General features: G+C 40.2%; 1 protein-coding gene across 7 annotated transcripts; it reads right to left on the bottom strand.

The window, feature by feature from the left end:
- Positions 1–90: 90 nt before the first annotated feature.
- Bivm (basic, immunoglobulin-like variable motif containing) lies at positions 91–25008 on the bottom strand. Of its 7 annotated transcripts, XM_085836943.1 has the most exons (12): positions 23699–24238; positions 21294–21403; positions 19262–20400; positions 16757–17370; positions 13044–13170; positions 11992–12087; positions 11453–11557; positions 11144–11238; positions 7504–7636; positions 5979–6065; positions 2826–2922; positions 91–1737 (listed from the first exon to the last, which is right to left on the bottom strand). In XM_085836943.1, the coding sequence occupies exons 4-12, from the start codon at positions 17229–17231 to the stop codon at positions 1444–1446; spliced, it is 1509 nt and encodes a 502-aa protein (XP_085693069.1). In that variant the 5' UTR covers positions 17232–17370; positions 19262–20400; positions 21294–21403; positions 23699–24238; the 3' UTR covers positions 91–1443. The 7 variants fall into 7 exon arrangements, with proteins under 7 accessions (XP_085693069.1, XP_029332299.1, XP_085693073.1 ...); XM_029476439.2 differs by lacking the exons at positions 19262–20400; positions 21294–21403 and adding an exon at positions 24797–25008 and having other exon boundaries at positions 23699–23801; XM_085836947.1 differs by lacking the exons at positions 19262–20400; positions 21294–21403 and adding an exon at positions 24817–25008 and having other exon boundaries at positions 23699–23801.

Raw genomic sequence — 25008 nt, 5'->3', positions numbered from 1 at the left:
CTGATTACATGGAATTAGCAAATTATCATATGCTTCACACAGTTACAAGAATACACGCTAACTTAAACATAGACATTAAAATTCATAGGATTAAAAGTAGAAAACAAAACTTTATTTGATGAAAACATTTTCAAAGTTCCAGTGTGAAGTAACAAAATCAACACCTACAAATCTTTCAGTCCTTTACATGTCAAGCTAAATAATCTCCTTAGAAACAGGACTAGTTTGTAATTCTGTAGGCTAAACATATATGAGTGGATAGATGATATGAAATTCAAGAGAAAAATGAAATTTTTTTTTAAAAAGTCAAAATCTGAAACCTCCCTTTGAGGTGTATTGCAATGGTTCCAACATACTCAGCACCTTGTAATCACCAAGTTACTGATTTGAATCCTGGAATGAACGTACGATGTGAAAGAACAGCATCACAGACGGCTATGAGTCACACCTTGGCAGCAAAAGGAAAACAGCCGCTGAAGAGGAGCTCAAGTATTGAATTCACACTTCCAGAATATGTAACTCACACTTCAAACACCTAATTGCTTGGATGTTTCACAAAAGGAAACGGCTCAGGGTTGAAAATACAAAGTCTTCCTCAGAGTGAGCTGGACGTTGCCAACATGTCGTCAGTGCTATTGTTAACACATGACTCCATGAAGAGACAAGTCACAGCACATGTTACCGTGGATATAGAAACTTTGGATGCCAAGTGCTCTCTAACTATATCCCTGAAACAAGGTTTGTTCTAGAATATCAGACTTCGCTCCAGACCTATATTCTTCTTGTAGCTATTTCACAACCACATGCCAAGTCAAGAATATCAGAATCAATGACCTAAGTCACCCATCTGCACCTAGAGAAAAGGTCAGTGTCTGGAGTAGTTTCTGCTGCTTTTTGGAGAATCCTGAGAGTTATTCAGGAAAGCAACGATGGGAGGTGGGTACTGTTAGCACTGAAAGAACAACTAGACTAGAAAGATAATTTTAAATTAGTTTTAACCATGAGCAAAAACTACACCTTGACTGCCCCCATTTTTTAAGGACAGATGATGCCTTAGGAATTAAAGTATTGTAATAAATGACTAGGGATCAAGTATCAATAAATCGCTTCATGCTTAAGTAGTTCAAGTTTTGATGCTGTTAAATGCATTTGTGTTTTTGCTTTGAAGCCATTTTGATTGTATTGGATTTTGTGAAACCCTTTGTCCAGATTGCTTACTACTTTTAACTTTAGAAGGGCGGAATTCTGTGCTTACCTGCCTGTATATTTGAAGCCAACCATAGTAATCCTATGTAGGCTTTTTTTTACTAAAGAACTACAGGGTATATTTTGTACCACAAAATCTGTTCCTATTGACAGACTTAATAAAACCAGCTGATGTCCTAATGCAGTCCTGTACATAACAGCTGTGTGGGTGACCCCAGTGGCTAAGTTTTGGCATGGTCAGTCATTGCCATTATAATCTCTAAAGCTGTGGTAGCCACTGTTCCTTCTCTCGTGGATGCTAGACATATTCTTCCATGCTGAGTCCTGATGGAAACTTGCACTGAAGGACCTGCCCAGGCGCCCATGCTGCTTCTTAGAGATATTGTCCTCACTCTCAGATTTGGCAATTCCAGGGACATGTGTGGGATGTTGTGATTCTTGTGTAATGGTTCCAAATGGAAAGTTCCAAAAGCCAAATCTCTGCCAACTGAGTCTCTGGAATGCGATGATGCAATGCAAATTTCCTCCAACCTGAGAAGGGAAAAAAGAGGAAGACAATAAAGAGAAAATAAGTTTGTAAGTTTTTAGGGTTCTTATTGACTCCCTTGATGATGTTATTCTTCCACATGTCTGAAAACACTACTACTCTGCCTTATCAGAGCACTCTAACATACTCACCTTTCCCCACAGCTGCCTTGACATTATAACCAAGCCCTTAGGGACCAGAGCTCTTGTGTCCCATATGCCCCTCCACAGCCTAGAATCAGCATAGTCATATCCTCATATTCCCGACTCACAAATCAAAATCAGCCTTTCTTCTGCTGTGTGTGTAGTCTCCTCCCCTCCATTCTACTAAAATCCTATCTTATTCCCTCCCACATGCGAGTGTGTGTGTGTGTGTTTACACAAGGCTTTTGAGCGCACGCCTTTAATCCCAGCACTCGGGAGGCAGAGGCAGGCGGATTTCTGAGTTCGAGGCCAGCCTGGTCTACAAAGTGAGTTCCAGGACAGCCAGAGCTATACAGAGAAACCCTGTCTCGAAAAAAACCAAAAAAAAAAAAAAAAAATTAAAAAAAGAGACATAATCTCAATAGCTTAAGATAGCATGAAAATCCTCTCACCCAAGAGCTGAGATTACAAGCATGCGCTACCACTCCCGGCTTCCTTTATAGTAAAAGGTTGCCTACTCAATCTCTGTTATATCTATTTCTGAAAGGTTCCTTCTGTAGTCATGCTTGAACACCTGGCTCTGTCTTGGGACCATAATTTACCCAACTTGGGCCAAGACTATAGAGCTCAACCAAGGAATGTTAAGTCTCAATCTACCCCTGAGAATAAAGAGTTGAACGTTATTGTTCAAGAAATTTACATTCAGATAAAGCACTTAGTACAACACAGCCTACAAAAGCCATTCTACCAATACTGCAGTGCTGGGTGCCATTTCCTTATGACTATCCTTAGCTGGAAGCTTAAAGTTAGCCTGAATCCTTAAAATAATCTTACCTTTCTGACTAAGGTAGTTTGAACTTGGTTTCTGTCATTTACCAAGACAAGATTATTAATAAAACATTGCAATCTGGTCATTCGACAAGTTACTTCCAATGTAGTAGTAGTCTTACCTTCTTTGTTTTCCGGAACTGCAGCCCCCTCTCTAGATGTCGGATATCTAAGAATTCTGGATTTTGAGTGTTTAGATCAGTGACAATATCTGCCCATCTATAGTAAGAAAAAGGACAGTTTTCTTCAGGTTCAAAGTACCACTTTAGTAAGCTTTTTCCATGAGCAAGCTGCCACAATAATTTTGTGTGTAAGTGACAGTTATGGTTATCCAATTACTGTCAATATACCAGATAATACCTGGCAGGCTAAAGCAGTGCCATGCTACACTTTCTATTATACTCAAGTCAATTTATTTTCTTATGGGGGGGCAGCAATGGGGTATGGTTTTGTATGTTATATAAGCTGGCCTTGAACCCCTTGGTTTACAGGATCCTTTTGCTTCATTTACCCATGTGCCACATTCTGTCAGAATTACTAATAAATAATATACTAATAAAATGCTTGTGGAGAAAAATCAAAGCACGTTTTATACAAATAATAAGTAAATTTGGCAAAGATGTGAAAATCAAGGTCTATATAGTAAAATAGAGTTCTTTTTCTTTATATTACAGCAATAACATAAAATGAAATTTTTAAATTAATTTACAATAGGAAAAATCATTTAAAGGACATTATGTGTTTTTTTTTTTTTTTTTGAAAAATCAAAATCAGTGCTAAAGGAAATTAAAGTTCTGAGTATGTGGTGATACAGTCTGTGATGTTAGCTTGTAAGAGTCCATGTCATTATGATGCCAGTTCTCCCTTAACTACACCATGAATTCTCAGATTGTGTCAGCATGTGTGTATGCACAGGCAATAGTGAAAAAGAGCAAAGGTATGTGTCAGGAGCCATCATAGGACAAGCTAATAACTAGCAGGTGATCTTCCTGAGATGGCCTGCCTCGGATTGTAATCCATGACAGATTTGACCCCATAGGCAAGGCCCAAGAGAAAATCATTTTAGGAAAGATTCCTGCTATTAATATATTTCTCCTGTTATTATTAAACATATACAACAATCACTAGGTATTAGCCCACCCTTTTGAGTAGCTTTCTGCAGATTTACAAAGATGTACTGTCTTGTAGTAATGCTATATAGACAAATAAATTATTCTTAAACAAATAAGAATAATTCTTATGATGATCCTATAAGAATTCCTAAAATTATATCAGTATTTCTTAAGCTCTTTTATAGTGGGACTGCTCTTAGGTCTCTTCTGATTGTCAAAACTGCAATGAGAACTCTGCCAGTCTTCCATTGTGTCACCAGGTAATTGCTTCTAGATAGTGACTAGACTTTCTACTACCCAGAGCACATTCCAAGAGGTTGTAAAACCATTAACTACGGTCATAAAAAGGGAACTAACAATTTACTATAGGTGGTAGGGGAGAAGATAAAATATTGACAGGGTTTATCTATACAAACCTTCACTAATAACTTAGTTACAGTTTTTAACTTCCAGTGAACCTGTAGAGCTGTGACAGGTGATGAATGTTTAGCCAGATAATTACTCCTAATGGATATGCATGTAAACATTCTTTGTCGTAAACTTCTTATTCTATTTATGATTTGAATTTGTGCAAACTTGGGGTGAACTTTTAAGCGTGTAACCATGTATTCTGAAAGGTGTTTAAGTGCTGAGGTCAAAGAGAAGAGTCAGAACTGAACTGAGCAGAATCTTTTTAGACAAAACATTTTTTAGTCAGATATAAACAAAACTTAAGAGAGAGCAGAAGAAGAAGGCAGGCTTCTTAGCCTGAAACAGAACAGGTCTAGTCTTAAAGGCAAGCTTAGTACTATTAAAAGGAATAAAGCTTTCTTCTTACAAACATGAGTTTAATTAATTTGGCATTAAAATGGTAGAAGCCTTTTCTCTCCCTATGCAATAAAGATTGGAGCTCATCTTTCATCCAGAATGAGTGAGTTCTTTCTGCACTGGTGCTTGGTCTTTTGCTTCAAATGCATATGTAAGTATGGATGTGTGTGTGTGTGTGTGTGTGTGTGTGTATGTGTGTGTGTGTAATTGTGGGAATGAATGCAAGCTGGATCTAACTGGTTTGAATGGATATGTATAAATGTGCATGTGTGAATCTGCATATGAATTCATGTGCATTTATGCATATTTGCTTATGTAAAGTTTTTCCTTCTTGCGAGCATTATTCTTGTCTTCTGGTTCAATAGAAGTTTATTGATCCAAAGGGAAAATTATTCCCTGCCCCCACTTAGGATCTTTCTGCTATTCCCCATTCTCCTAGATAGCTTTCATAGGTAACTTTTTACAACTTAGTAATAAATGCTATAAACACTTTTCAAAGAGTCCCTTTTTCTTCCTGGGACTTCTACTAGCAGGCTGAAAGTTAGAGCTGTGCAGTTCCTGCTGAGATAGAACAAAGGCCACTTTACTTAATTCCCCACTGTAGGCTACAGGTGTCAATCACCTAAGCCAACAGCTTTTTACTCTCAGAATTCGCAAGAAAGCTTTTAGGACTTTAGAAGGTATCTCCAGCATTTTAGTATCGTTAGAGAGCTAGAATGTCTGGAGATCCTCAGTCTTTAAAGCCACACCAGAGTCCTACTCTATGCCCTGTCTCTACCCTCTCTGGGCCAGGAGCTCTCAGCAGGTGTGGGGAAACAGAGTAGGGGAGAGAAAAAGAGACTAACAAGGAGGGAGGGAGGGAGGACAGGCAGGTGCATGCACATGCCACTCTGTATCTCTGGAGTTTGGAAGAGAACTATTGGTTCTCTCATTCTACCATGTTGACTCCTGGGATCTAACTCAGATCATCAGGCCTGCATGCAAGCACCTGTATCTGGTAAGCCACCACACTAGTCCTAAACATTTTATTTTAATCAAATATGCATCAGGACTTTTAGCAGAAATGAACCAATTCTAATTTTTTTAGAGAAAAAAATCGTTACTTATATTGGAAAGCAGAGAGAGAGAGAGAGAGAGAACATGACTTCTGTGGTAATGGGAAACATAACTGGCTAGCTGTGGGGTTGCAGAGAACTAGAATGCAGCAGAACTTTCTGTGGCAAGACTGTACAGAGTAATGACCACACAAGTGTGCACATTTATCTACATGCATCTAGTTACACAATTTTGATCTGTTCTTTCGGTGAAGGAACTATTACCTCAATTAAAGAAAACATAAAGGCCACTAAAACATACCTTTTACAGTGAATGGCAGGATGTTTTCTACTTGACTCTCCAATTAAAATCCAGTATTCTACTTCTTGTGAAGAGAGGGGCCCCCTGCTAAAAAGAAAATACATTCACAATCAGCTTGATAAATGGCATTCACTCCCCAGAGAATGCTCTTTGAACTAAAATACACTGATACTCAAAGATGGCTTTGTTAATCTAGGATGGATATGAGCACTTAGGTTTGGTCCCATTCTAGAAATCCTTGAATTAGGTTTGAGCTTTATTACTTCCATATTCAAAATCTAGGGTTATAAGCATTTTAACATATCACCGCCTTGGATCAGAGGAGATGATGATGATTTTAAACACACAATGTTCCGGTCCCATCCCCAGAAACTCTAATTCAAGTCTGGAGAGGAGCCTGGAGATTTACATAATTTTTATGAAAAAAAAATCAGATGGTTCATAGGCACAGGCATTCACTGGAGAAGCCTAACTATTAAAGGAGCAGAGCAGCAGATGTCAATGCATGCTTTACATTTGATAGGTATCTGAGGAAGGTAAAGGCAGAGGTTGGAACTATCAAAGAAGTGCAAAAGTGCCCCTCACTCCAGAAAGTGAACAGAGCATGTCAGGAGTTGGAGAGAAAGCAGTTCTATTCTTGCTCCTCATACACAAGTAGTGTTCACCCTCCTAAGCTCTCCAACTTCTGCTCCTCTGTTTCAGGTTCCCTTAGGCACCACATCCAAGGACCTCTGAGTGGGGCTCCAGGGATTCATGACCTCCAGTCCTAAAGGCCAAGCCTTGTTCTCTAGCCAGAATCTGGGCCTTCACTGAAGAGATAACTTCCAAGAGCCTCCCAGTCTTTTCATCCTCCCTAATCACTAGTCTCAGCAATCCAAGGGTGAATCAACCAGCAGATCAGTGGGGTAAGACAGTCATGCCACCTGTTCTTAAAACTAACCTCTGTTTTCAGGTCCCTTATGAGGAACTTGGTAAAGAGAATAACATTCAAACTCAGCAACCTCTCAGCTGCTCTCATAAGCATCTCCTTCAAAGAGACAGCAGTGTATGTGTATGTAAAAGCATGTTGTTCAAAAAGACAGAAACTGGATTAAGAAAAGCAAGAGGCAAATATAACCAAGAAGATTAGAGATGAAACTGGTCCTGAGCTCCCTTGGAGAAAAATCCTAACAATTCCTTAGTTCTTCACTATGAGCATAGATGGTGCTTTTTAACGTACTTAGTTGTAGCACTCTTGACACAAGGACATGTATGGCAATGGAGAGGACACAGGGAATAACATGGGAAGGCCCCTGCATCTGTGTATAATAATCATAAAAGTACATCAGATGGCTTTTTCTAACAATGACTGAGCAACAGCTCTGAAGTGCAATCAGTCCTGCAAAACATATGCACACTTGGTTTGAATAAAACACATTACCAAGCTTCCCAATTTCTAAGAGACTAGAATTTGTTTAATTCCCAAAATTACTTTGTACATCAAATTTTCCTAGTGCTGTGCCTTTATCAAGTATAGAAATCTTACCTGAATGCTTTATTAGCTTTCACAGGGGTTGCTTCAAAGCCAATTGGACAGAAATAATGATTTTGGCAATGATAGATATAAGCCAGTGACTCATCTTTCAATCCTCGGGTCAACTTTGATAAGGCCCCTGGAGCTACAAAGACAAAACCAGACAAACTGAGGAACACAAAGCAATGTCCACATTTAATGCAGAGGACTAGTTAAGGACTAAAAGACAGAATTTGGAATACACTGAAATTCTGAGTTTCATGGAGGGAATGAGAAGCTACCAATGTGGTCAAAAACATGAATTAATTTACTTTTAATTTTAGATAAACTCAGTAGTAAAACAAATGTCCTTGCTTATCAGAACTTTCTAAAAATATACCAAGTTGTCTAAGATATTCAATGATTGTGTAAAACCCAGTAATTGCACAATCACAGTCTTAGCTTCTCTGTTGTGGACATCCCTCACTACCAGCGTCTGAATGAGCATGCCCAAGTGAAACATGTGTCTATAAACTCTCACATATAAACTAAGTCTACAAAAGAATTACAAAAGGACCTTAAATTAGGTTAAATTATAGACATTCTAATGTCTGGATGAAACATCTACATGCAACTTAAAGTTTATTAATGCATATGAATAAACACAAACCTTAAATAACAACAAACTACAACAATGGTGTGCATGCATACACACACACACTCATACACACACACACATGCATGCACTTAAGTGTACCTGCCACACAATAAGACTCACACCTGCCACATAGCAAATATTATCATTGTATTGACTCGTTTTTATGTCAACTCCCACAAGCTACAGCCATTTGAAAGGAGGAAACATTGATTTAGAAAATACTTTCATAAGATTTGGCTGTAGGGGAGCCTGTAGAACATTTTCTTAATTAGTAATTGATGTGGGAGGACTCAGCCTATTGTGGGCAGTGCCATCCCTGAGCTACTGGTTCTGGATTCCATTAAAAAGTGGTCTGAGCAACCCATGTGGAGCAGGCCAGTAAGCAGCATTTCTCTATGGTCTCTACATCAGGTCCTGCCTCCAGGTTCCTACCCTGTCGAGTTCCTGCTTTGACTTTGCTCAATGGACTGGGATTCAGGACACACCAGCCAAATGCCTCCCTAAGTTGCTTTGGTCATGGTTTTCATCACAGCAATAGGAACACTAAGACAATTGTCTTTCTACACCTGCATCACACAGAACAAAGGCATCAGCTCTGCAGTCAAGGCTGGAGTTACACAACTGTTTCTCCTCATCTGTTGCCCATCACTGTAATAGCTGTCAAATGATTTCCAAAGTATTAGCATAAGAAACACAATTTTATCAGCACTCAGTACTCAAAGCCATTAACTGAGATTTCATTAACTTCCATTCCTGGAAGAACTTAAATTATTCATTAACAAGTAGTCCATTAAAACTGGGAACCCTAAAAAAAGCAAGCTGAAAGCCTGCATGGTATGTTCACAGCGATCGATTTTCTGACCACTGAAGTAGCTGGTGACCACCGAGATCTGTTAGTCAGTGTGTGCAGCAGCTCCACAGAGGCAACCTGACTGCCTCACAAGGGTTTGGGGTGGGAGCTCTGCCTATACATAAGTTAATGTGTCTGGTCTCTACTCTGAAGTTCTATCAAGGCATTCCACATAAGCTTTCACTTCTAAGTAGATCAACACAGACAGGGAGTCCTCTCTACTAAAATCTCTACTTCACAAAGACCAGTAATGATTAGCTACTCCCCAGGATTGAGTTGTATTCCTTCACATCTTAAAAACTGACCCCCCTACCTTGACAGTTTAGATAAAGAATTTTTAGGAATAAATTCAGAACAGTCTTTAATTTCCATAAAAGAGCATGACTGTAAATAGATTCCAGATGGTGGATTCAGTTAACTTTACTCTGTAGACGCAAACATTGTAAAAGATGACTATTACCACCATTGCCATAGAAAAACTCCTGAAATGTCTTTAAATTTAAATTAATCAATGAGAAGCTTTCTCAGATAACTGAGCAATCCTGCTGTCTTAGCCTCCTCAGTGCTTGGACCACAGACATTGAGTCAATATGCCTGCCATCCCAGACATACACAATAAAAGAGATTCTTGCCAGCAGTAGTGGCACATACCTTAAGGCCAGAACTCAGGAGGCCAAGGCAGGTGGATTTCTGTGACTTCAAGGTCAGCCTTGACTGCAGAGCTGATGCCTTTGATCTGTGTGATGCAGGTGTAGAAAGACAATTGTCTTAGTGTTTCTATTGCTGTGATGAAAACCATGACCAAAGCAACTTAGGGAGGCATTTGGCTGGTGTGTCCTGAATCCCAGTCAATTGAGCAAAGTCAAAGCAGGAACATATGCATATAGGTCATTTTAAACCTTGTAAAGGAAAACACTTTATTCCATTCTATAAGTAAATGACTGTGCATATCTTTAAGGATGTTTAAACAGAGGTAAACGAAATCAGAGTGTGCCTGCCGGTGCCAAGCAGCCTAACATATCCTAGTCCGTTAGGAAACTGGATAACAGCATTCATATCCATCTACTCATTGTATAAATAACTCAGGAAGAACTGGAGGAACCAGGACCATTAGAAAGTAAACCAAGTACTGTTGTTCTAAAGATCCATACACTAAAATCTCTAACAAATTATGCTCCAAAACATACTGGACAGCACAGTTGATCAAAAAAAACCAATCATAAAATTTCTGAATACTAATCCTAAGCTAACACTCAGGAGCCCTTTTGTTGTTACATTTTATTAATTGTTTTATATTTTTACACTTTGAGAATGTTGTCAAATTTGCATTACTACCTATAGTTTCTCAATACCCTGTATTCTTTCGCATCAATTATCCATCTGTTTTTACATCCGCCTTTATCACCTTTGAAGCTGAGGTTAATCGTTAATCCTTACCACAGCACCCCACTGTAACAACCTTAAATAAAGTCTCCCATTTCCAGGATAGTCAGAAAAGTTTCTTCTTTAACAGCAGGACCTTACAGCAGCCTGCCCCATAAATTTCAAAGTTTATTGTGACCATTTATAAGTTGAAATCATTAAACAATACAAATAATTCAACTAATAGATAACAAATAATCCTTAAGTTCAACTTCATTAATGTGTCTGTTAAAACCAAGACTTTTTCACAACAGAGTGTTGTCACTTCCCAGTTTATTACCCTGCTGTTCTGTGTATTCACTTGATGCCAGTCCAGCATCACATGTCCTCAAGTGCTTTCACTTTGTTTTAAAACAAACTGTAAATTCCATGCTTTTTCCTAGAAGTGAACACACACACACATGCACACACAAATATAACAAGTCCTAAACCATACAAACAATGTGTTAAGAGCAGTGTTTATAAATATGCTTTAAATTTCTAACATCTACATAGAAATATCAGAAGGGGTGAAAATGGAACTGAATACTGAAAGTGCCCTATATATTACTATCATGGATTTCCTCTTAAAGAGGTAAGAAAACATCAAACTATTAAAAGTTAATTTGATATCCCAGGAAACAATGTGGCCAATTTTTGCAATGTACTCAACCTGAAAGTTTGGTGTGTGTGTGTGTGTGTGTGTGTGTGTGTGTGTGTTTGTGTTTGTGTTTGTGTTTGTGTTTGTGTGTATTTTCACCTACCAGTTTCTCCAGCTGTTTTGTTCTTCCCATGGGGCTTATATAGAACGTAAGAGCATCCTTTCACATGAAAGTGGTCATTAATTTGTCTAAACCATCTGAAATTAAGAAGAAGATTTGCTCATAGCAATAGTTTCATAACACAGGCTACTGTCCTAATTGTACAGAAACCCAAGCACAGCCCACACATGGCATATCTTAGGGAGCCTGTGACCCAGCAGCAAAGTCTATCTTGTACTGTCCCCAAACACTACACAGTTATCACTTCACAGAATAAAAGGAAGGTGTTGTCCCTAAGTGGCAGCTCCGTACCTCATGAGTGTTGTATTTCCAGTGAAAGGGCCAAACCTAATATCTTCAAATGGGGGTTGAAAGCCCAAAATATGTAATGCCTCTTCTTGGGTAATAGGTGGGAGACTATAAAAGAAACATTCCTTTCATTTCACAGTTCCAGTCATATGCAAATAAAATATGCCCCAGTGTTAGTAATATATAGGTTTAGCTTAGAAACATTTTAGCAATATTTTTCATTTATTTTCTTGAAAAGAATACATGCAAATATTTTAACCTGAAAGGCTTATAACAATACACACAATTTTTCTCAGTTTGTATAAAGTCAACTCTCAGACTTTCTATTATAAAACAGGTTCCTTAAAATTAGACAGGGTCTCTATGTAGCCCTAGATGTCTTAGAATCTATTCTGTAGACCAGCCTGATTTCCAGCTCACGGTGATCTGCCTCACTCTGCCTCCTGAGTGCTGGGATTAAAGGTGTGCATCACCATACTCAGTTTCCTTCAGACTACTTTCAAAGATGGAGTTTGGTGTTAGCAGTAAGCTGCCATACTTACTTCCCAGCTCCCATTATGCTGTATAAGAAATTCCAACAAGAAATCAATGAGGAGATACCACATGAAGTCTTGTACTGTGGTCGGCTTATGCAGTACCTGGGAAATCAAACAGTATTCTTCACTTGAATGAATACAAAACATGCAGAACAGAAATATAGAGCTTATGGGTGATTTAAAATGTGGCCATAATACAAACTTCAATGCAGTGTAACTCATTTTTTGTTTAAAGTATCTCCTACCTATTAAACACATAAAAAAATGCATGAACGTAAAAATCATGTTTTATCAAGATGAGCTACATTATGGCTAGCAACCTACTAAAGTATGTCTTATTCAAACCAAGAAATGTTGATACCAACGACTCAAATTTCTATGTGAATTCTCATTTGAGTAGGCCCAGCATCCTTTGTGGCTTCTGAAACACTGGAGAAGAAAGCAAACTGCTCTCCTTTTGTCAAGAGGTTCAGAGATTCTTCTCAGACTAAAGCACATCCCATGAACCCCTGGACAGAAATTCCCAGAACAGAATTGTCACTGGGGACCTAAAAGGAAAACACAAATCCTCCAGGGAAAGACGGAGACAAAGAAAGAAAGCTGGAAACTCTAAATTGAAACTCATGGGCCATGACAAACAAGCACGTATATGATGAACGTTTAGAACAATCTAGAGAGTGTCAATTTCGTCTGAAAAGTATACATACAGGAAATATTGTTAATTTTACTAGGCATGGCAATAATTAAAATAGCTGTAAGCTAACAATCACTTCTACAGAATTAGTCAACAAAGAACAACCAGGTGAATGACTATTCCGACTTTAAGTATCAGCCAATGTAGCTTACCATTAAGAGGGAGCACTGAACGAGACTGACAGCCAGGCTGAGCTAAACTATACTACTTCCAAAATCGGAGCTATACCTAAAGTATCTAGACATGATTTTGGAACTAACAGTGTTTGTAATTAATATAATTTATTAACCTATACTCAGCAAAATTAATGTAAAATTACATATTTTTAAGATTGGAAAAAGTAAAAACTGACATGGCCACATACCATCGCCTAAGGTCTAACACTTTGCGTTGTTTAACATCATCAAGAGGAGAATAGTGGAGACACTCCCTCTGATGCCGCCATTTTTTATCTGATGTTTTCTTCTTGGAAAATTGTTTCTTTACATTGCCTACAGAACAAAGAAGTAATACAAGAAATGTTCAGATAAACTAACACCCATGCCAGAAGTTACAACAGAATTAGAGGACTGGCCAAGCATTCTGAAAATGGTATCTGCAAATGTCTCAAAGTAATACCTGTGTTTCTAGAATAGTACTCTTCTCTAGAGAGAAAGCAGGAAGAGAATTAAAAACAATTTGAACCATCAGAAACGGTATTTCCTATCAAGATTGTATCCAAGTCCAGAGCTAGACTCTTAGAGCAGGTTAAAATAACATGAGAAATAAAATGGACTTTAGAATATGGTTTAGAAAAGAGAGCTACATAATTGTAGCTTTAAATAAAATCAAGACTTTGATCAAAATGAATGTTCTTTTTTAATTCAAATTTTTTCAAAACAAAAATGTCTTCATACCTCCTGAATTAGAAAATATTATCACAGGGATGGTTCAATATACGGAAATCCATCAACGTAATCCAGTATATAAACAAACTCAAAGACAAAAACCACATGGTCATCTCGTTAGATGCGGAAAAAGCATTTGACAAGATCCAACACCCATTCATGATAAAAGTCTTGGAAAGATCAGGAATTCAAGGCCCATACCTAAACATGATAAAAGCAATCTACAGCAAACCAGTAGCCAACATCAAAGTAAATGGTGAGAAGCTTGAAGCAATCCCTCTAAAATCAGGGACTAGACAAGGCTGTCCACTTTCTCCATACCTATTCAACATTGTACTTGAAGTCCTAGCCAGAGCAATTCGACAACAAAAGGAGATCAAAGGGATACAAATTGGAAAAGATGAATTCAAAATATCACTCTTTGCAGATGATATGATAGTATATATAAGTGACCCTAAAAATTCCACCAAAGAACTCCTAAGCCTGATAAACAGCTTCGGTGAAGTAGCTGGATATAAAATTAACTCAAACAAATCAATGGCCTTTCTCTACACAAAGAATAAACAGGCTGAGAAAGAAATTAGGGAAACAACACCCTTCTCAATAGTCACAAATAATATAAAATATCTTGGCGTGACTCTAACTAAGGAAGTGAAAGATCTGTATAATAAAAACTTCAAGTCTCTGAAGAAAGAAATTATAGAAGATCTCAGAAGATGGAAAGATCTCCCATGCTCATGGATTGGCAGGATCAACATTGTAAAAATGGCTATCTTGCCAAAAGCAATCTACAGATTCAATGCAATCCCCATCAAAATTCCAAATCAATTCTTCAACGAATTAGAAAGTGCAATCTGCAAATTCATCTGGAATAACAAAAAACCTAGGATAGCAAAAACTCTTCTCAAGGATAAAAGAACCTCTGGTGGAATCACCATGCCGGACCTAAAGCTCTACTACAGAGCAATTGTGATAAAAACTGCATGGTACTGGTATAGTGACAGACAAATAGACCAATGGAATAGAATTGAAGACCCAGAAATGAACCCACACACCTACGGTCACTTGATCTTCGACAAGGGAGCTAAAAACATCCAGTGGAAGAAAGACAGCATTTTCAACAAATGGTGCTGGCACAACTGGTTGTTAACATGTAGAAGAATGCGAATCGATCCATTCCTATCTCCTTGTACTAAGGTCAAGTCTAAGTGGATCAAGGAACTTCACATAAAACCAGAGACACTGAAACTTATAGAGGAGAAAGTGGGGAAAAGCCTTGAAGATATGGGCACAGGGGAAAAATTCCTGAATAGAACAGTAATGGCTTGTGCTGTAAGATCAAGAATTGACAAGTGGGACCTCATGAAACTACAAAGCTTCTGCAAGGCTAAAGACACCATCAATAAGACAAAAAAACCACCAATAGATTGGGAAAGGATCTTCACCTATCCTAAATCAGATAAGGGACTAATATCCAATATATATAAAGAACTCAAGAAGGTGGACTCCAGAAAGTCAAATAACCCCATTAAAAAATGGGGCTCAGAACTGAACAAAGAATTCTCACCTGAGGAATACCGAATGGCAGAGAAGCACCTGAAAAAATGTTCAACATCCTTAATCATCAGGGAAATGCAAATCAAAACAACCCTGAGATTCCACCTCACACCAGTCAGAATGGCTAAGATCAAAAATTCAGGTGACAGCAGATGCTGGCGAGGATGTGGAGAAAGAGGAACACTCCTCCATTGTTGGTGGGATTGCAAGCTTGTACAACCACTCTGGAAATCAGTCTGGCGGTTCCTCAGAAAATTGGACATAGTACTACCGGAGGATCCAGCAATACCTCTCCTGGGCATATATCCAGAAGATGTCCCAACCGGTAAAAAGGACACATGCTCCACTATGTTCATAGCAGCCCTATTTATAATAGCCAGAAGCTGGAAAGAACCCAGATGTCCCTCAACAGAGGAATGGATACAGAACTTATGGTACATTTACACAATGGAGTACTACTCAGCTATTAAAAAGAATGAATTTATGAAATTCCTAGCCAAATGGATGGACCTGGAGGGCATCATCTTAAGTGAAGTAACACAATCACAAAAGAACTCACACAATATGTATTCACTGATAAGTGGATATTAGCCCAAAACTTAGGATACCCAAGATATAAGATATAATTTGCTAAACGCATGAAACTCAAGAAGAATGAAGACCAAAGTGTGGACACTGTGCACCTTCTTAGAATTGGGAACAAAACACCCAGGGAAGGAGTTACAGAGACAAAATTCGTAGCTGTGATGAAAGGATGGACCATTTAGAGACTGCCGTATCCAGGGATCCTTCCCATAATCAGCTTCTAAACGCTGACACCATTGCATACACTAGCAAGATTTTGCTGAAAGAACCCAAATATAGCTGTCTCTTGTGAGACGATGCCGGGGCCTAGCAAACACAGGAGTGGATGTTCACAGTCAGCTATTGGATGTATCACAGGGCTCCCAATGGAGAAGCTAGAGAAAGTACCCAAGGAGCTAAAGGGATCTGCAACCCTATTGTTGGAACAACATGATGTACTAACCAGAACCCCGGAGCTCTTGTCTCTAGCTGCATATGTATCGAAAGATGACCTAGTCGGCCATCAATGGAAAGAGAGGCCCATTGGACTTGCAAACTTTATATGCCCCAATATAGGGGAATGCCAGGGCCAAAAGAATGGGAATGGGTGGGTAGGGAAGTGGGGGGCGCTATGGGGGACTTTTGGGATAGCATTGGAAATGTAATTGAGGAAAATATGTAATAAAAATATTAAAAATTTTTAAAAAAAGAAAATATTATCACATCTCTGCAAAACTATAAGATAATGGTAATATTCTGGTTATGTCAGTAGCCTTTTCAAAGCTACTGTATTCTTATCTTTAATACTTATATTTCATTCTTTTTGATTTTCAAAGCTGCTCAAATGCACATATGGTATTAGAAGTTTCCATGGGCAACACAGTCAGGGACTAACTATGTCTAGGGTTACTTAAGAAAGAAACAAAACAAAACCAAAAACTGCAATGACAGATAAGATGGCACTGACGCTGCTGGCTTAGCAACAGAAAACATTTCATTGGAAGACTTAGCAATAGATAGCATTTGTTTCTGATTGTTGTTACTTGTAAACTTCATAGCTCCTTCTTACCTGACTTATGTATCAAATTTGTAGTCACCCCATCAAATTCAGATTTATCAATTTCCCATGCAAGAGGTAGCTTGCCCATGCCAGTGGATAAGTTTTCCAAGTTATTTTCTTCATTATAGATTATTTCTGATGTACTAGTTGAAATTCCAATATATCTTGTAGTATTTCCAGCAGAAAGAGAGGTGTTATCAGGGAGGCAAGCAGAGCGGGCTAGGCTAGGAGTTTTGTAGACTGATGTTGCCTGGTTGAGGAAGGCGTAATCTGAGCAGATGGCATAAATTTTCTCTCGAGTGTGAGTCACTGGACAACTTGATGGGTAATGCCCATCTCCTCTGGGCGCTATGGGTGCTTCTGAGGCACTTGTGTAGAAAGATGGTACAGCACCTTGTAGACCCTCTTCTGGTGACTTGTTCTCAGATGTGTGCTCACCATGTCCAGGATCAGTGGCTTTTCCAGCTTCAGTGGCGTTAGGCATGAGAGCAAATGCAGATGTCTCTGTTCCTAGGAAGAAGCCGCAACCCTCTCTTTAAAAAAAAAAAAAAAAAAAAAAAAAAAACACCTTTGGCAAATGTTCACAGGATTCTAAAAAAGCTTGAGAGTTGACAAATGGGATCCTAAGAAAAGACAGAGAAGACAAATGGTTGACTATCCAGCAGGCATGATGAATGGCAATAAACATTACTGTGAGTATGATTCATATACCTGCACTCAATGCATATAGATTTTATGACCATACATCCTGAGTTACGATTACTAACCATCTATCTTACATTAAAGATGAGCTTGCGGATGGGGAATATGGCTTAGTTGGTTAAGGGTGTGTCATGCAAATATGAGGATCTGAGCTGGATCTCCAGCACCCACATTAAAAAATAGATCAAGCCGGACGTGGTGGTGTACACCTTTAATCCCAGCACTCGGGAGGCAGAGGCAGGCGGATTTTTGAGTTTGGGGCCAGCCTGGTCTACAAAGTGAGTTCCAGGACAGCCAGGGCTATACAGAGAAACCCTGTCTCAGAAAAAAAAAAAGAAAAAGAAAGAAAAGAAAACAAACAAACAAAAAAATAGATCAATAAGAAGCTGTATAAACCATAATGCCAGCTCTGGGTAAGGAGAGGCAGGAACACACACACCACATACACACATAAACACACACACCACATACACACATAAACACACACACCACATACACACATAAACACACACACCACATACACACATAAACACACACACCACATACACACATAAACACACACACCACATACACACATAAACACATATACACAAAAATTAGTTTAAAACAAATTATAAGGAGAAAATATACATAAGCTAGTTAAAAGGGGAAGTCAACATCTGTAAAGATACTACAGAGATGAACAATGAGTGCATGAAAAGAAATTCATCATCATTAGTTGCTATGGAAACACAATCCAAACCTCTGGTTTGCCAACTCATACCCACCAAGATGTCTATAATAAAAAGACATAAAGCTGGGCAGTGGTGGCACATGCCTTTAATACCAGCACTTGGGAGGCAGAGGCAAGCAGATCTCTGAGTTCGAGGCCAGCCTGGTCTACAGAGTGAGTTCTAGGACAGCCAGGGCTACACAGAGAAACCCTATCTTAAAAAAAAAAAAAAGACATCGATAACAAAGAGCATTAGAAAATGTGTGGCAAATCAGATCCTTCATAAGCTGCTTTCAAGGATATAAAATGATATAGGGTTACAGAGCAGTTTTCATACATTTCAACACTTCCAATGTAATATGGAAAATTCTGTTCTAGATACATCTAGAAAACATTAAACCATGCCCATGAATGGCAAAAAGTGGAAACAACCCAAAGCCTAGCAACTGAATTATGGATAAAAGTGCCACATGCATTTGGTAAAATTCTACTTTGCAATAAAAAGAACTACTGGTCATGATACAACATGAATGGACTTTGGAAACATGCCAATCACAAAGGAGCTGGTCCCTTAACCGTCTAGGATCTCCAGAAGGGAAAAGTCTACAAAGCACAATACACCTTATTGAAAGGTTCAACAAGATGAGCTTTTTGTACATTATACATTGTAATGAGTGATTTATAGCGTGTGTCTTATGATTTTACTGCTGCGAACAGACACCATAACAAAGGAAACTGTTAAAAAGATGACATTTAAATGAGGCTGGCTTACAGGTTCCAAGTTTCAATGCATTATGATCAAGGCAAGAGCATAGCAGCATCTAGGCAGGCATGGTGCAGGAGGAGCTGAGAGTTCTACATCTTCATCTGAAAGCTGCTAGGAGAAGACTGGCTTCCAGGCAGCTAGGACTAGGGTATTAAAGCCCACACCCACAGTGACAGAGTTACTCCAACAAGACCACACCTCCTAATAGTGCCACTCCCTGAGCTAGGAATACTCAAACCACTACATTCCACTCCATGGACCCCCATAGGCTTGTTCAAACATATGAGTCTATAGGGCCATACCTAAACATAGCATAATAAAAAACGACACTTACTCCAACTTCCAAAGTCCCCATAGTCTATAGCAGTCTCAACAATGTTAAAAGTCCAAAGGTCAAAGTCTCTTCTGACATTCATCCAATCACTTAACTGTAATCCCCAAAACAAGACAGGAAGTCCAAAGGTCAAAGTCTCTTCTGACATTCATCCAATCACTTAACTGTAATCCCCAAAACAAGACAGGACACCAGCTGGGCAAAATCCAAACTCTGCATCTCCACGTCTATGTCAAAGCTGTTTTCATATCTCTACTCCCTTTTCATCTTTACTGACTGCAACAAGGTTTTTTCTCCTGGGTGATTCCACTCCCTGTTAGCAGCTTTCCTTGACAGGTATTCCACAGCTCTGGAATCTCGAACATCTTAGGGTATCCAAGGTCACTTCAACATTACAGCTTCTCTTTCCAATGTCTGGGATCCACACATGATCTTCTGGACTCCTTCAAAGGGCTTGGGTCATATCTCCAGGTCTGCTCTCTGTAGCACTCTAGGCTCTGGTTGACTCTACTCCACTGCTGCTGCTGTTCTTGGTGCTCATCCCCATGGTAGTGGCATCTCCAATATCCTGGGGTCTTCCACTGCAACTAGGATTCACCATTAGCCTCTCATAGGCTTTCTTCATGGAGTCAAGCCTCAACTTCTTTGCATGACTCCTTCAGTCCTGGGTCATCAACTACAACTAATGCTGCACCTTCACCAGTGGCTTCCCATGGCCTCTCACAGCAGCCTCAGCTGCTCTCCATGACTCCTCCATACCTTCAAAACCAGTACAACTTGGGTGGTTCTTACACACTACCAAGTCCAGCTGCAGCACGAGGTTGGCTATCTCTGGAACATAGCTTCTTTGTGGTCTCAGAAAACTCCAGATTACACCTCAGTGATACCGGTCTCTTCTTAATCATCACTAATGTCTTAGCTCCAGCTAACCAGCATCAATTGTTCCAGTAGTCCCTTCTATTCTGGACTCTAAAGCCAGAGCCACGTGGTCAAAGCAGCTGAGTTCTGCTGCATGCTGGGATTGGAACATGGGCCCCTTTGCCCCCCATATTCTATTACCAGCTTTCTGTTTTCCAACTCATAAGCTTGGCTGTCCTGGAACTTGTTCTGTAGATTGATTTTGAACTCAGAGATGTCTCCTGAAATTAAAGGTATATGCCACCATGCTTACACTTAAGCTTTTCTTCACCTAGAACTTGCTCTGTCCTAGGCTGGCCTTAAACTCAGAGACCTGCTTGTCTTGACTCCTGGGATTAAAGGCTTGTATACTACCAAGGCCTGGACCTAAATTTAGCTGGATGGACACTTGCCTCAAGGTCACCACCCCATTAATTCAATTTAATATCCATGAACACAGGATTCTGCTTCATTTCACTTCCTGGTGCCCCTTTTAATACTTCAACCATATATTTTATATTATTCCTTTCTCAGCTTGCTTCTTTTTATTAAAACACTCTTTATAAGAGAGAAGTTTAGGAACCACTCAACAGAATTTATAGCAGGATGTTTTGAGATTTCCTTTAACAAAGGAATTAATCTAAATCTCTTCACCTTAGCCTCAGGTAGATTCTTCAGACAAGGGCAAAAAAGCAGCCACATTCTTCACCAAAATATCACACAAGTATCATCTTGGCTACATATTAAAATTCTTCTCTGAAACCTCTAGAGCCAGGCTTCCACAGTTCAAAGCACCTTCACCAACCACCAAATGCAGGGCGAGATCTGCCTTTCCAGGCTCCAGTGACCACGCAGTGCATGAGAGAAGAGACTAAACCCATCCATTATTAATCTATCTCCTCATCAGAAATGAAAATAATCACAGATTATGATTTGTTTAATAACCATTATAAAAGTATTGAATGGCACAAGCCTGTCTAAGTCTCTAACGAACAAATGTGATGATAAACCGGAATCTCCAGTATCTTCTGAACGAAAGGGGTGAAGGCACTTTCACCATTATGGAATCTAAGGGGAAACACTCCTAAGAAGGAACTCCTATCTGCGCAGAGTGAGCTCCCCTTATGAGATGTACCTTGTCACAACTTCACGTCGGCTTTTTTCTCATCTTCAGTTAACAGTGGCTCACAGGATGCGAGTACATTGTCACCAAAGGTGGCATCTGCGGTGCTTTCCTTTCGAATACTGTTTGGAAAAAAGGTCTTAGTGTGTGTACAAGTAGTGTCTGAGCTTTCTCCTTTTTCCTCATTCTGTGTGCGGTGTGATGGTGACAGTGGAAGAAGACTCAAAGGGATGTACATTGCATGAGGTTTGCAGACCACACTGCTTTCTTTGCTCTGAGCACTGAGTTTCTTCACTTCTCCATTACCCACTTCCTGTCTGTGATGCTCGAGTTCTTCTTTAAAAGCTGTGTGGTAGAGGGGTCTAATGTGTCTGTGGTTGGGTGTGGAACGATGGGAAACAACAGATGGTCAGCTGGGGCAGTGGGGAAGCTTGATTCAGTACATCCCAGGCACCCCAGGCTCTACCTTTTGTAGATCACAACCTGACATTAACCTTACCTTGCCATCACTGCCTTGCTCACCTTGAATACAATTTTGCCTATGGGCCTAGTACAGTGTACCAGAATTTGATGATTTTATGCTCATTTGGAACATACGGAAAGAAAAAAAAGTATGGTCAAAATAGAATGTGGTAGCCCATTTCTGTAATTCCAAGACTCAAGATGCAGATACAAGAGAGCTGCTGCAAGATCTACTCTAGACTAAACTACATAGCTACTTCTGATCTAGCCCAGTACACACCGGGCAAGACCCTAGCTAAAATAACCAAAGCTAAACAAATAACATTACCAAGGGAAACAGCTTTATTTATGAATGAAAAAATACAATGGAAATTGTTAGAAGATGAAGCTGTTAAGAGTAAAACACGTGATTTATAAAACATGCAACCATCTGGTTTTGGATTGTATGCTTTAAGCAATGGTCACTGAATAAAAATAATCCCTTTGCTCTCATTTTATCTTAAAAAAACAAACAAACCTGCCATCTACCTGAAGATTTTACATAGTTGTCAATGAAAATGAAAGATATCAACATTTCCTCATTTGAACCACTGTTTTATGTGAATATCTCTGAAAATACATATATTTATAGGTTTGATAACACAAACTATATTGTAGAAAATTATGAAATATCAGAAGATATTCACAGAAAATGAAAGAGAATGACTCAGAATCCATGCTGGCACTCTACTTCTTTGCATACCGTGACTGATCTACATCTCCACCCTTTGCAGTTAAACTCTGAAGGGTTTCTGCTATGGTATCCATAGGACTTCACTCAGAGCCTGCTCTCTTAAAATGAAGAAAGCCACAATTACTGGAAACAAGACCATTACAGGCATAGATTATTCTAGCAAGATGCAATGGTAGTCTCAGGGAAAATGGCGTTATGAAGGCTGATTGATTGCCCAGCACTGTATCTGGGGTTTATATCTGCTTTTATCTTTATGCTTATAACTTTATGCCACCCACCCTTTGAGCTGTTCTTTCTAGTCTGATCCCTGCATAGACATCAAATAGTAAAGTCTGCTACATATATATGCTCATAGAAATTTTCTGCCTAAGGCCCTCAGCTATTGAAGCAAAAGATCAACTCCTTACCCTACCTACCTTCTTCTGTCCTTCCACATTACTTTTTGGTTTTCTGAATGTTGTCTTCCTGTAGCCCCTTACTAATTATTCATTCTCATGTCACTTTCTGAAGAACTCTTTTTTGCTGTTCTAACCAGGCCAGATACCCTATCCATATTGAGGAACTTTTCTTTCTAGAATATGATTAAGCTTTCTAAACGTGTGTGTGTGTGTGTGTGTGTGTGTGTGTGTGTGTGTACAAATGATTAACTCCTGAAAGTCTAGTTTTCCTGGAAATTGTATCTCCAGGCCTAGTCTTTGTAGAAGCCAGGTCTAACAAACATTTTTAGGTGCCTACAATGCACTAGGCATTATTGAAATTGTTCTCCCTCGTTTTGATTAACATATTAGGACTTGCAGAATACCACTCAATTTATTCACAGTATCTCATAAGCAATATAAACCCCAAGCTTCTAGGACAGCACTAGAGGAATGACTTATGAAAGTCTTTGGAATGAACAATTCTGTCAAATAAACATACTGTTTGCAAAACCGTTATCGATTACCTGAGTTTATTCTTTTCCATTTATGTGCCTTTCGTGTCTACATGCTGAAGTATCACATTCAGTAGAGAGCTAGACATCCTATAAAATCTCAGTAAAGCCTTCCACATATCACATACAATATAATCAATATTCTGCACAGAAAGCAACCGAGACCCAGAAAAGTGTTTTGCTGAGGATTGATGAGAGCTGCTAAGACAGCAGCCAGGTGCCCCCCCTCCCCGCCCCCCTTTTCTATCAGCGCCCTTGCCTAGACTATCAGACCAGACCTGGGAGGCCTACCTGTGAGTATGAGATTCATGCAGCACATGATGCCCTCTTGGAGTTCAGGCTCTGAGGAGCCAGGAGAGTTCCCACTGCCCCCTCTTTGAGGCTCCGAAGCACCCTGAAGGTGACAAAGGTGCAGGTGGAGGAGAACCGGGAGAGCAGGGACCTCGCAAGTGCAACTGCTGCAGCGCTACTGTGCCGGGTTCCCACTACTGTCCTGCGGTGGCCAACCCAGTGCCAAGCGTCCCTAGTCCCCACTGATCAAGACCAGATCTAAAGCCTTCTTCTAACCTCCTCCCGGCCTGCTCCCTCACTCCCAGCCGGAAGAAAAGGCTCGCCAGGAGGGGGAGCGCGCAGGCCTGTAGGGGGCTGCTTCCTACGTGCTAGGGGCTGGAGAGGCTGGTGGCACGCAGGCAGTGACAGCTTGAGAGCTGGGAGGGGAGGCCGCGATGAATGAGTATATCACCAATAATAACAATAGCGGGGGGCGGGGGGGGCGGCAGGGGGAAAAAGAATCCCCTTGCCTTGGCTCACAACCAGGCCGCCTATGTTTTCCACGCCCCTTACCCCGTGGAGGGAGGACAAAGCCTGCTACTCCTCTTGACCTCACTGGCGGAGAAGCGAGGGTGCAAAGAGAGGATGGCCACTGCAGGCAGGGTGCCTGGGATCCGCTAGCACAGCGTGGAGACCCGCTCCTGAAGAAAGTACAGGGATACCCAACGGATGCACCCCCAGGCCGAGCTTTGTTCTGGTGATTTCTAGCCCTTACATCTCTCCTCAGAGACTCAGCTCGACCCAGATCCTTCCAGGGGCGCGGCGGGGTGGGGGTGGGGGTGGGGGTTGTCCTGCAACGAGGCAGTGACGGCGCTACGGAGAGGCGGAGCGCACCGCAGTGCCTGGGCTAGGCCCTCCGCTGGGGAATACTTCTGTTCCTGTTGGGTCCCGGAACTCTGGTGCTGGAAGGCAACACCAGATCTGCATCCTCAAGTCTCCTACCCAAGGCCCAGAATCTTTCGTCCCATTGAGCGCACAAGAATAGCACCAGGACCTTGACACCGAGTGATTGGGTATCATTGATAACACCTAGCCTCCCTTTCAGCGTTTACTATATACCTGTCATTTGCGGTGAATACCTTGAACAAAATATAAGTGGGGAAATCTTTGCTGTGACTCCAGACATGCCAGTTGCGCAACTGTAGTATTTAAGGTTGCCAGAAAGCCGTGCTCCAAAGTTGAAAAAAGAAGTAGAAAGGAAGGTAGGGGAAAGAAGGGAGGAGGGAGAGTGAGGGACTGAGGGAAGGGACGAAAGTAGTTGGGGGTGAACT

This window comes from Mus caroli, unplaced genomic scaffold (genome assembly GCF_978045245.1).
Source record: "Mus caroli unplaced genomic scaffold, Mus_caroli_1 scaffold_1, whole genome shotgun sequence".
Lineage (NCBI taxonomy): Eukaryota > Metazoa > Chordata > Mammalia > Rodentia > Muridae > Mus > Mus caroli.
The sequence above is the reverse complement of the archived record's forward strand: the minus strand, read 5'-3'. Positions and strand labels throughout refer to the sequence as shown.

Excerpts from the sequence above, each read along its gene's own strand:
- Bivm (XM_029476439.2), bottom strand. The coding sequence starts at position 17,231 with ATGCCTAACGCCACTGAAGCTGGAAAAGCCACTGATCCTGGACATGGT. Across the intron at positions 11,558-11,991 it reads AGCATAATGGGAGCTGGGAA|TCTCCCACCTATTACCCAAG; the intron begins GTAAGTATGGCA and ends TTTCTTTTATAG. Across the intron at positions 7,637-11,143 it reads CAAAACAGCTGGAGAAACTG|CTCCAGGGGCCTTATCAAAG; the intron begins GTAGGTGAAAAT and ends TTGTCTTTGTAG.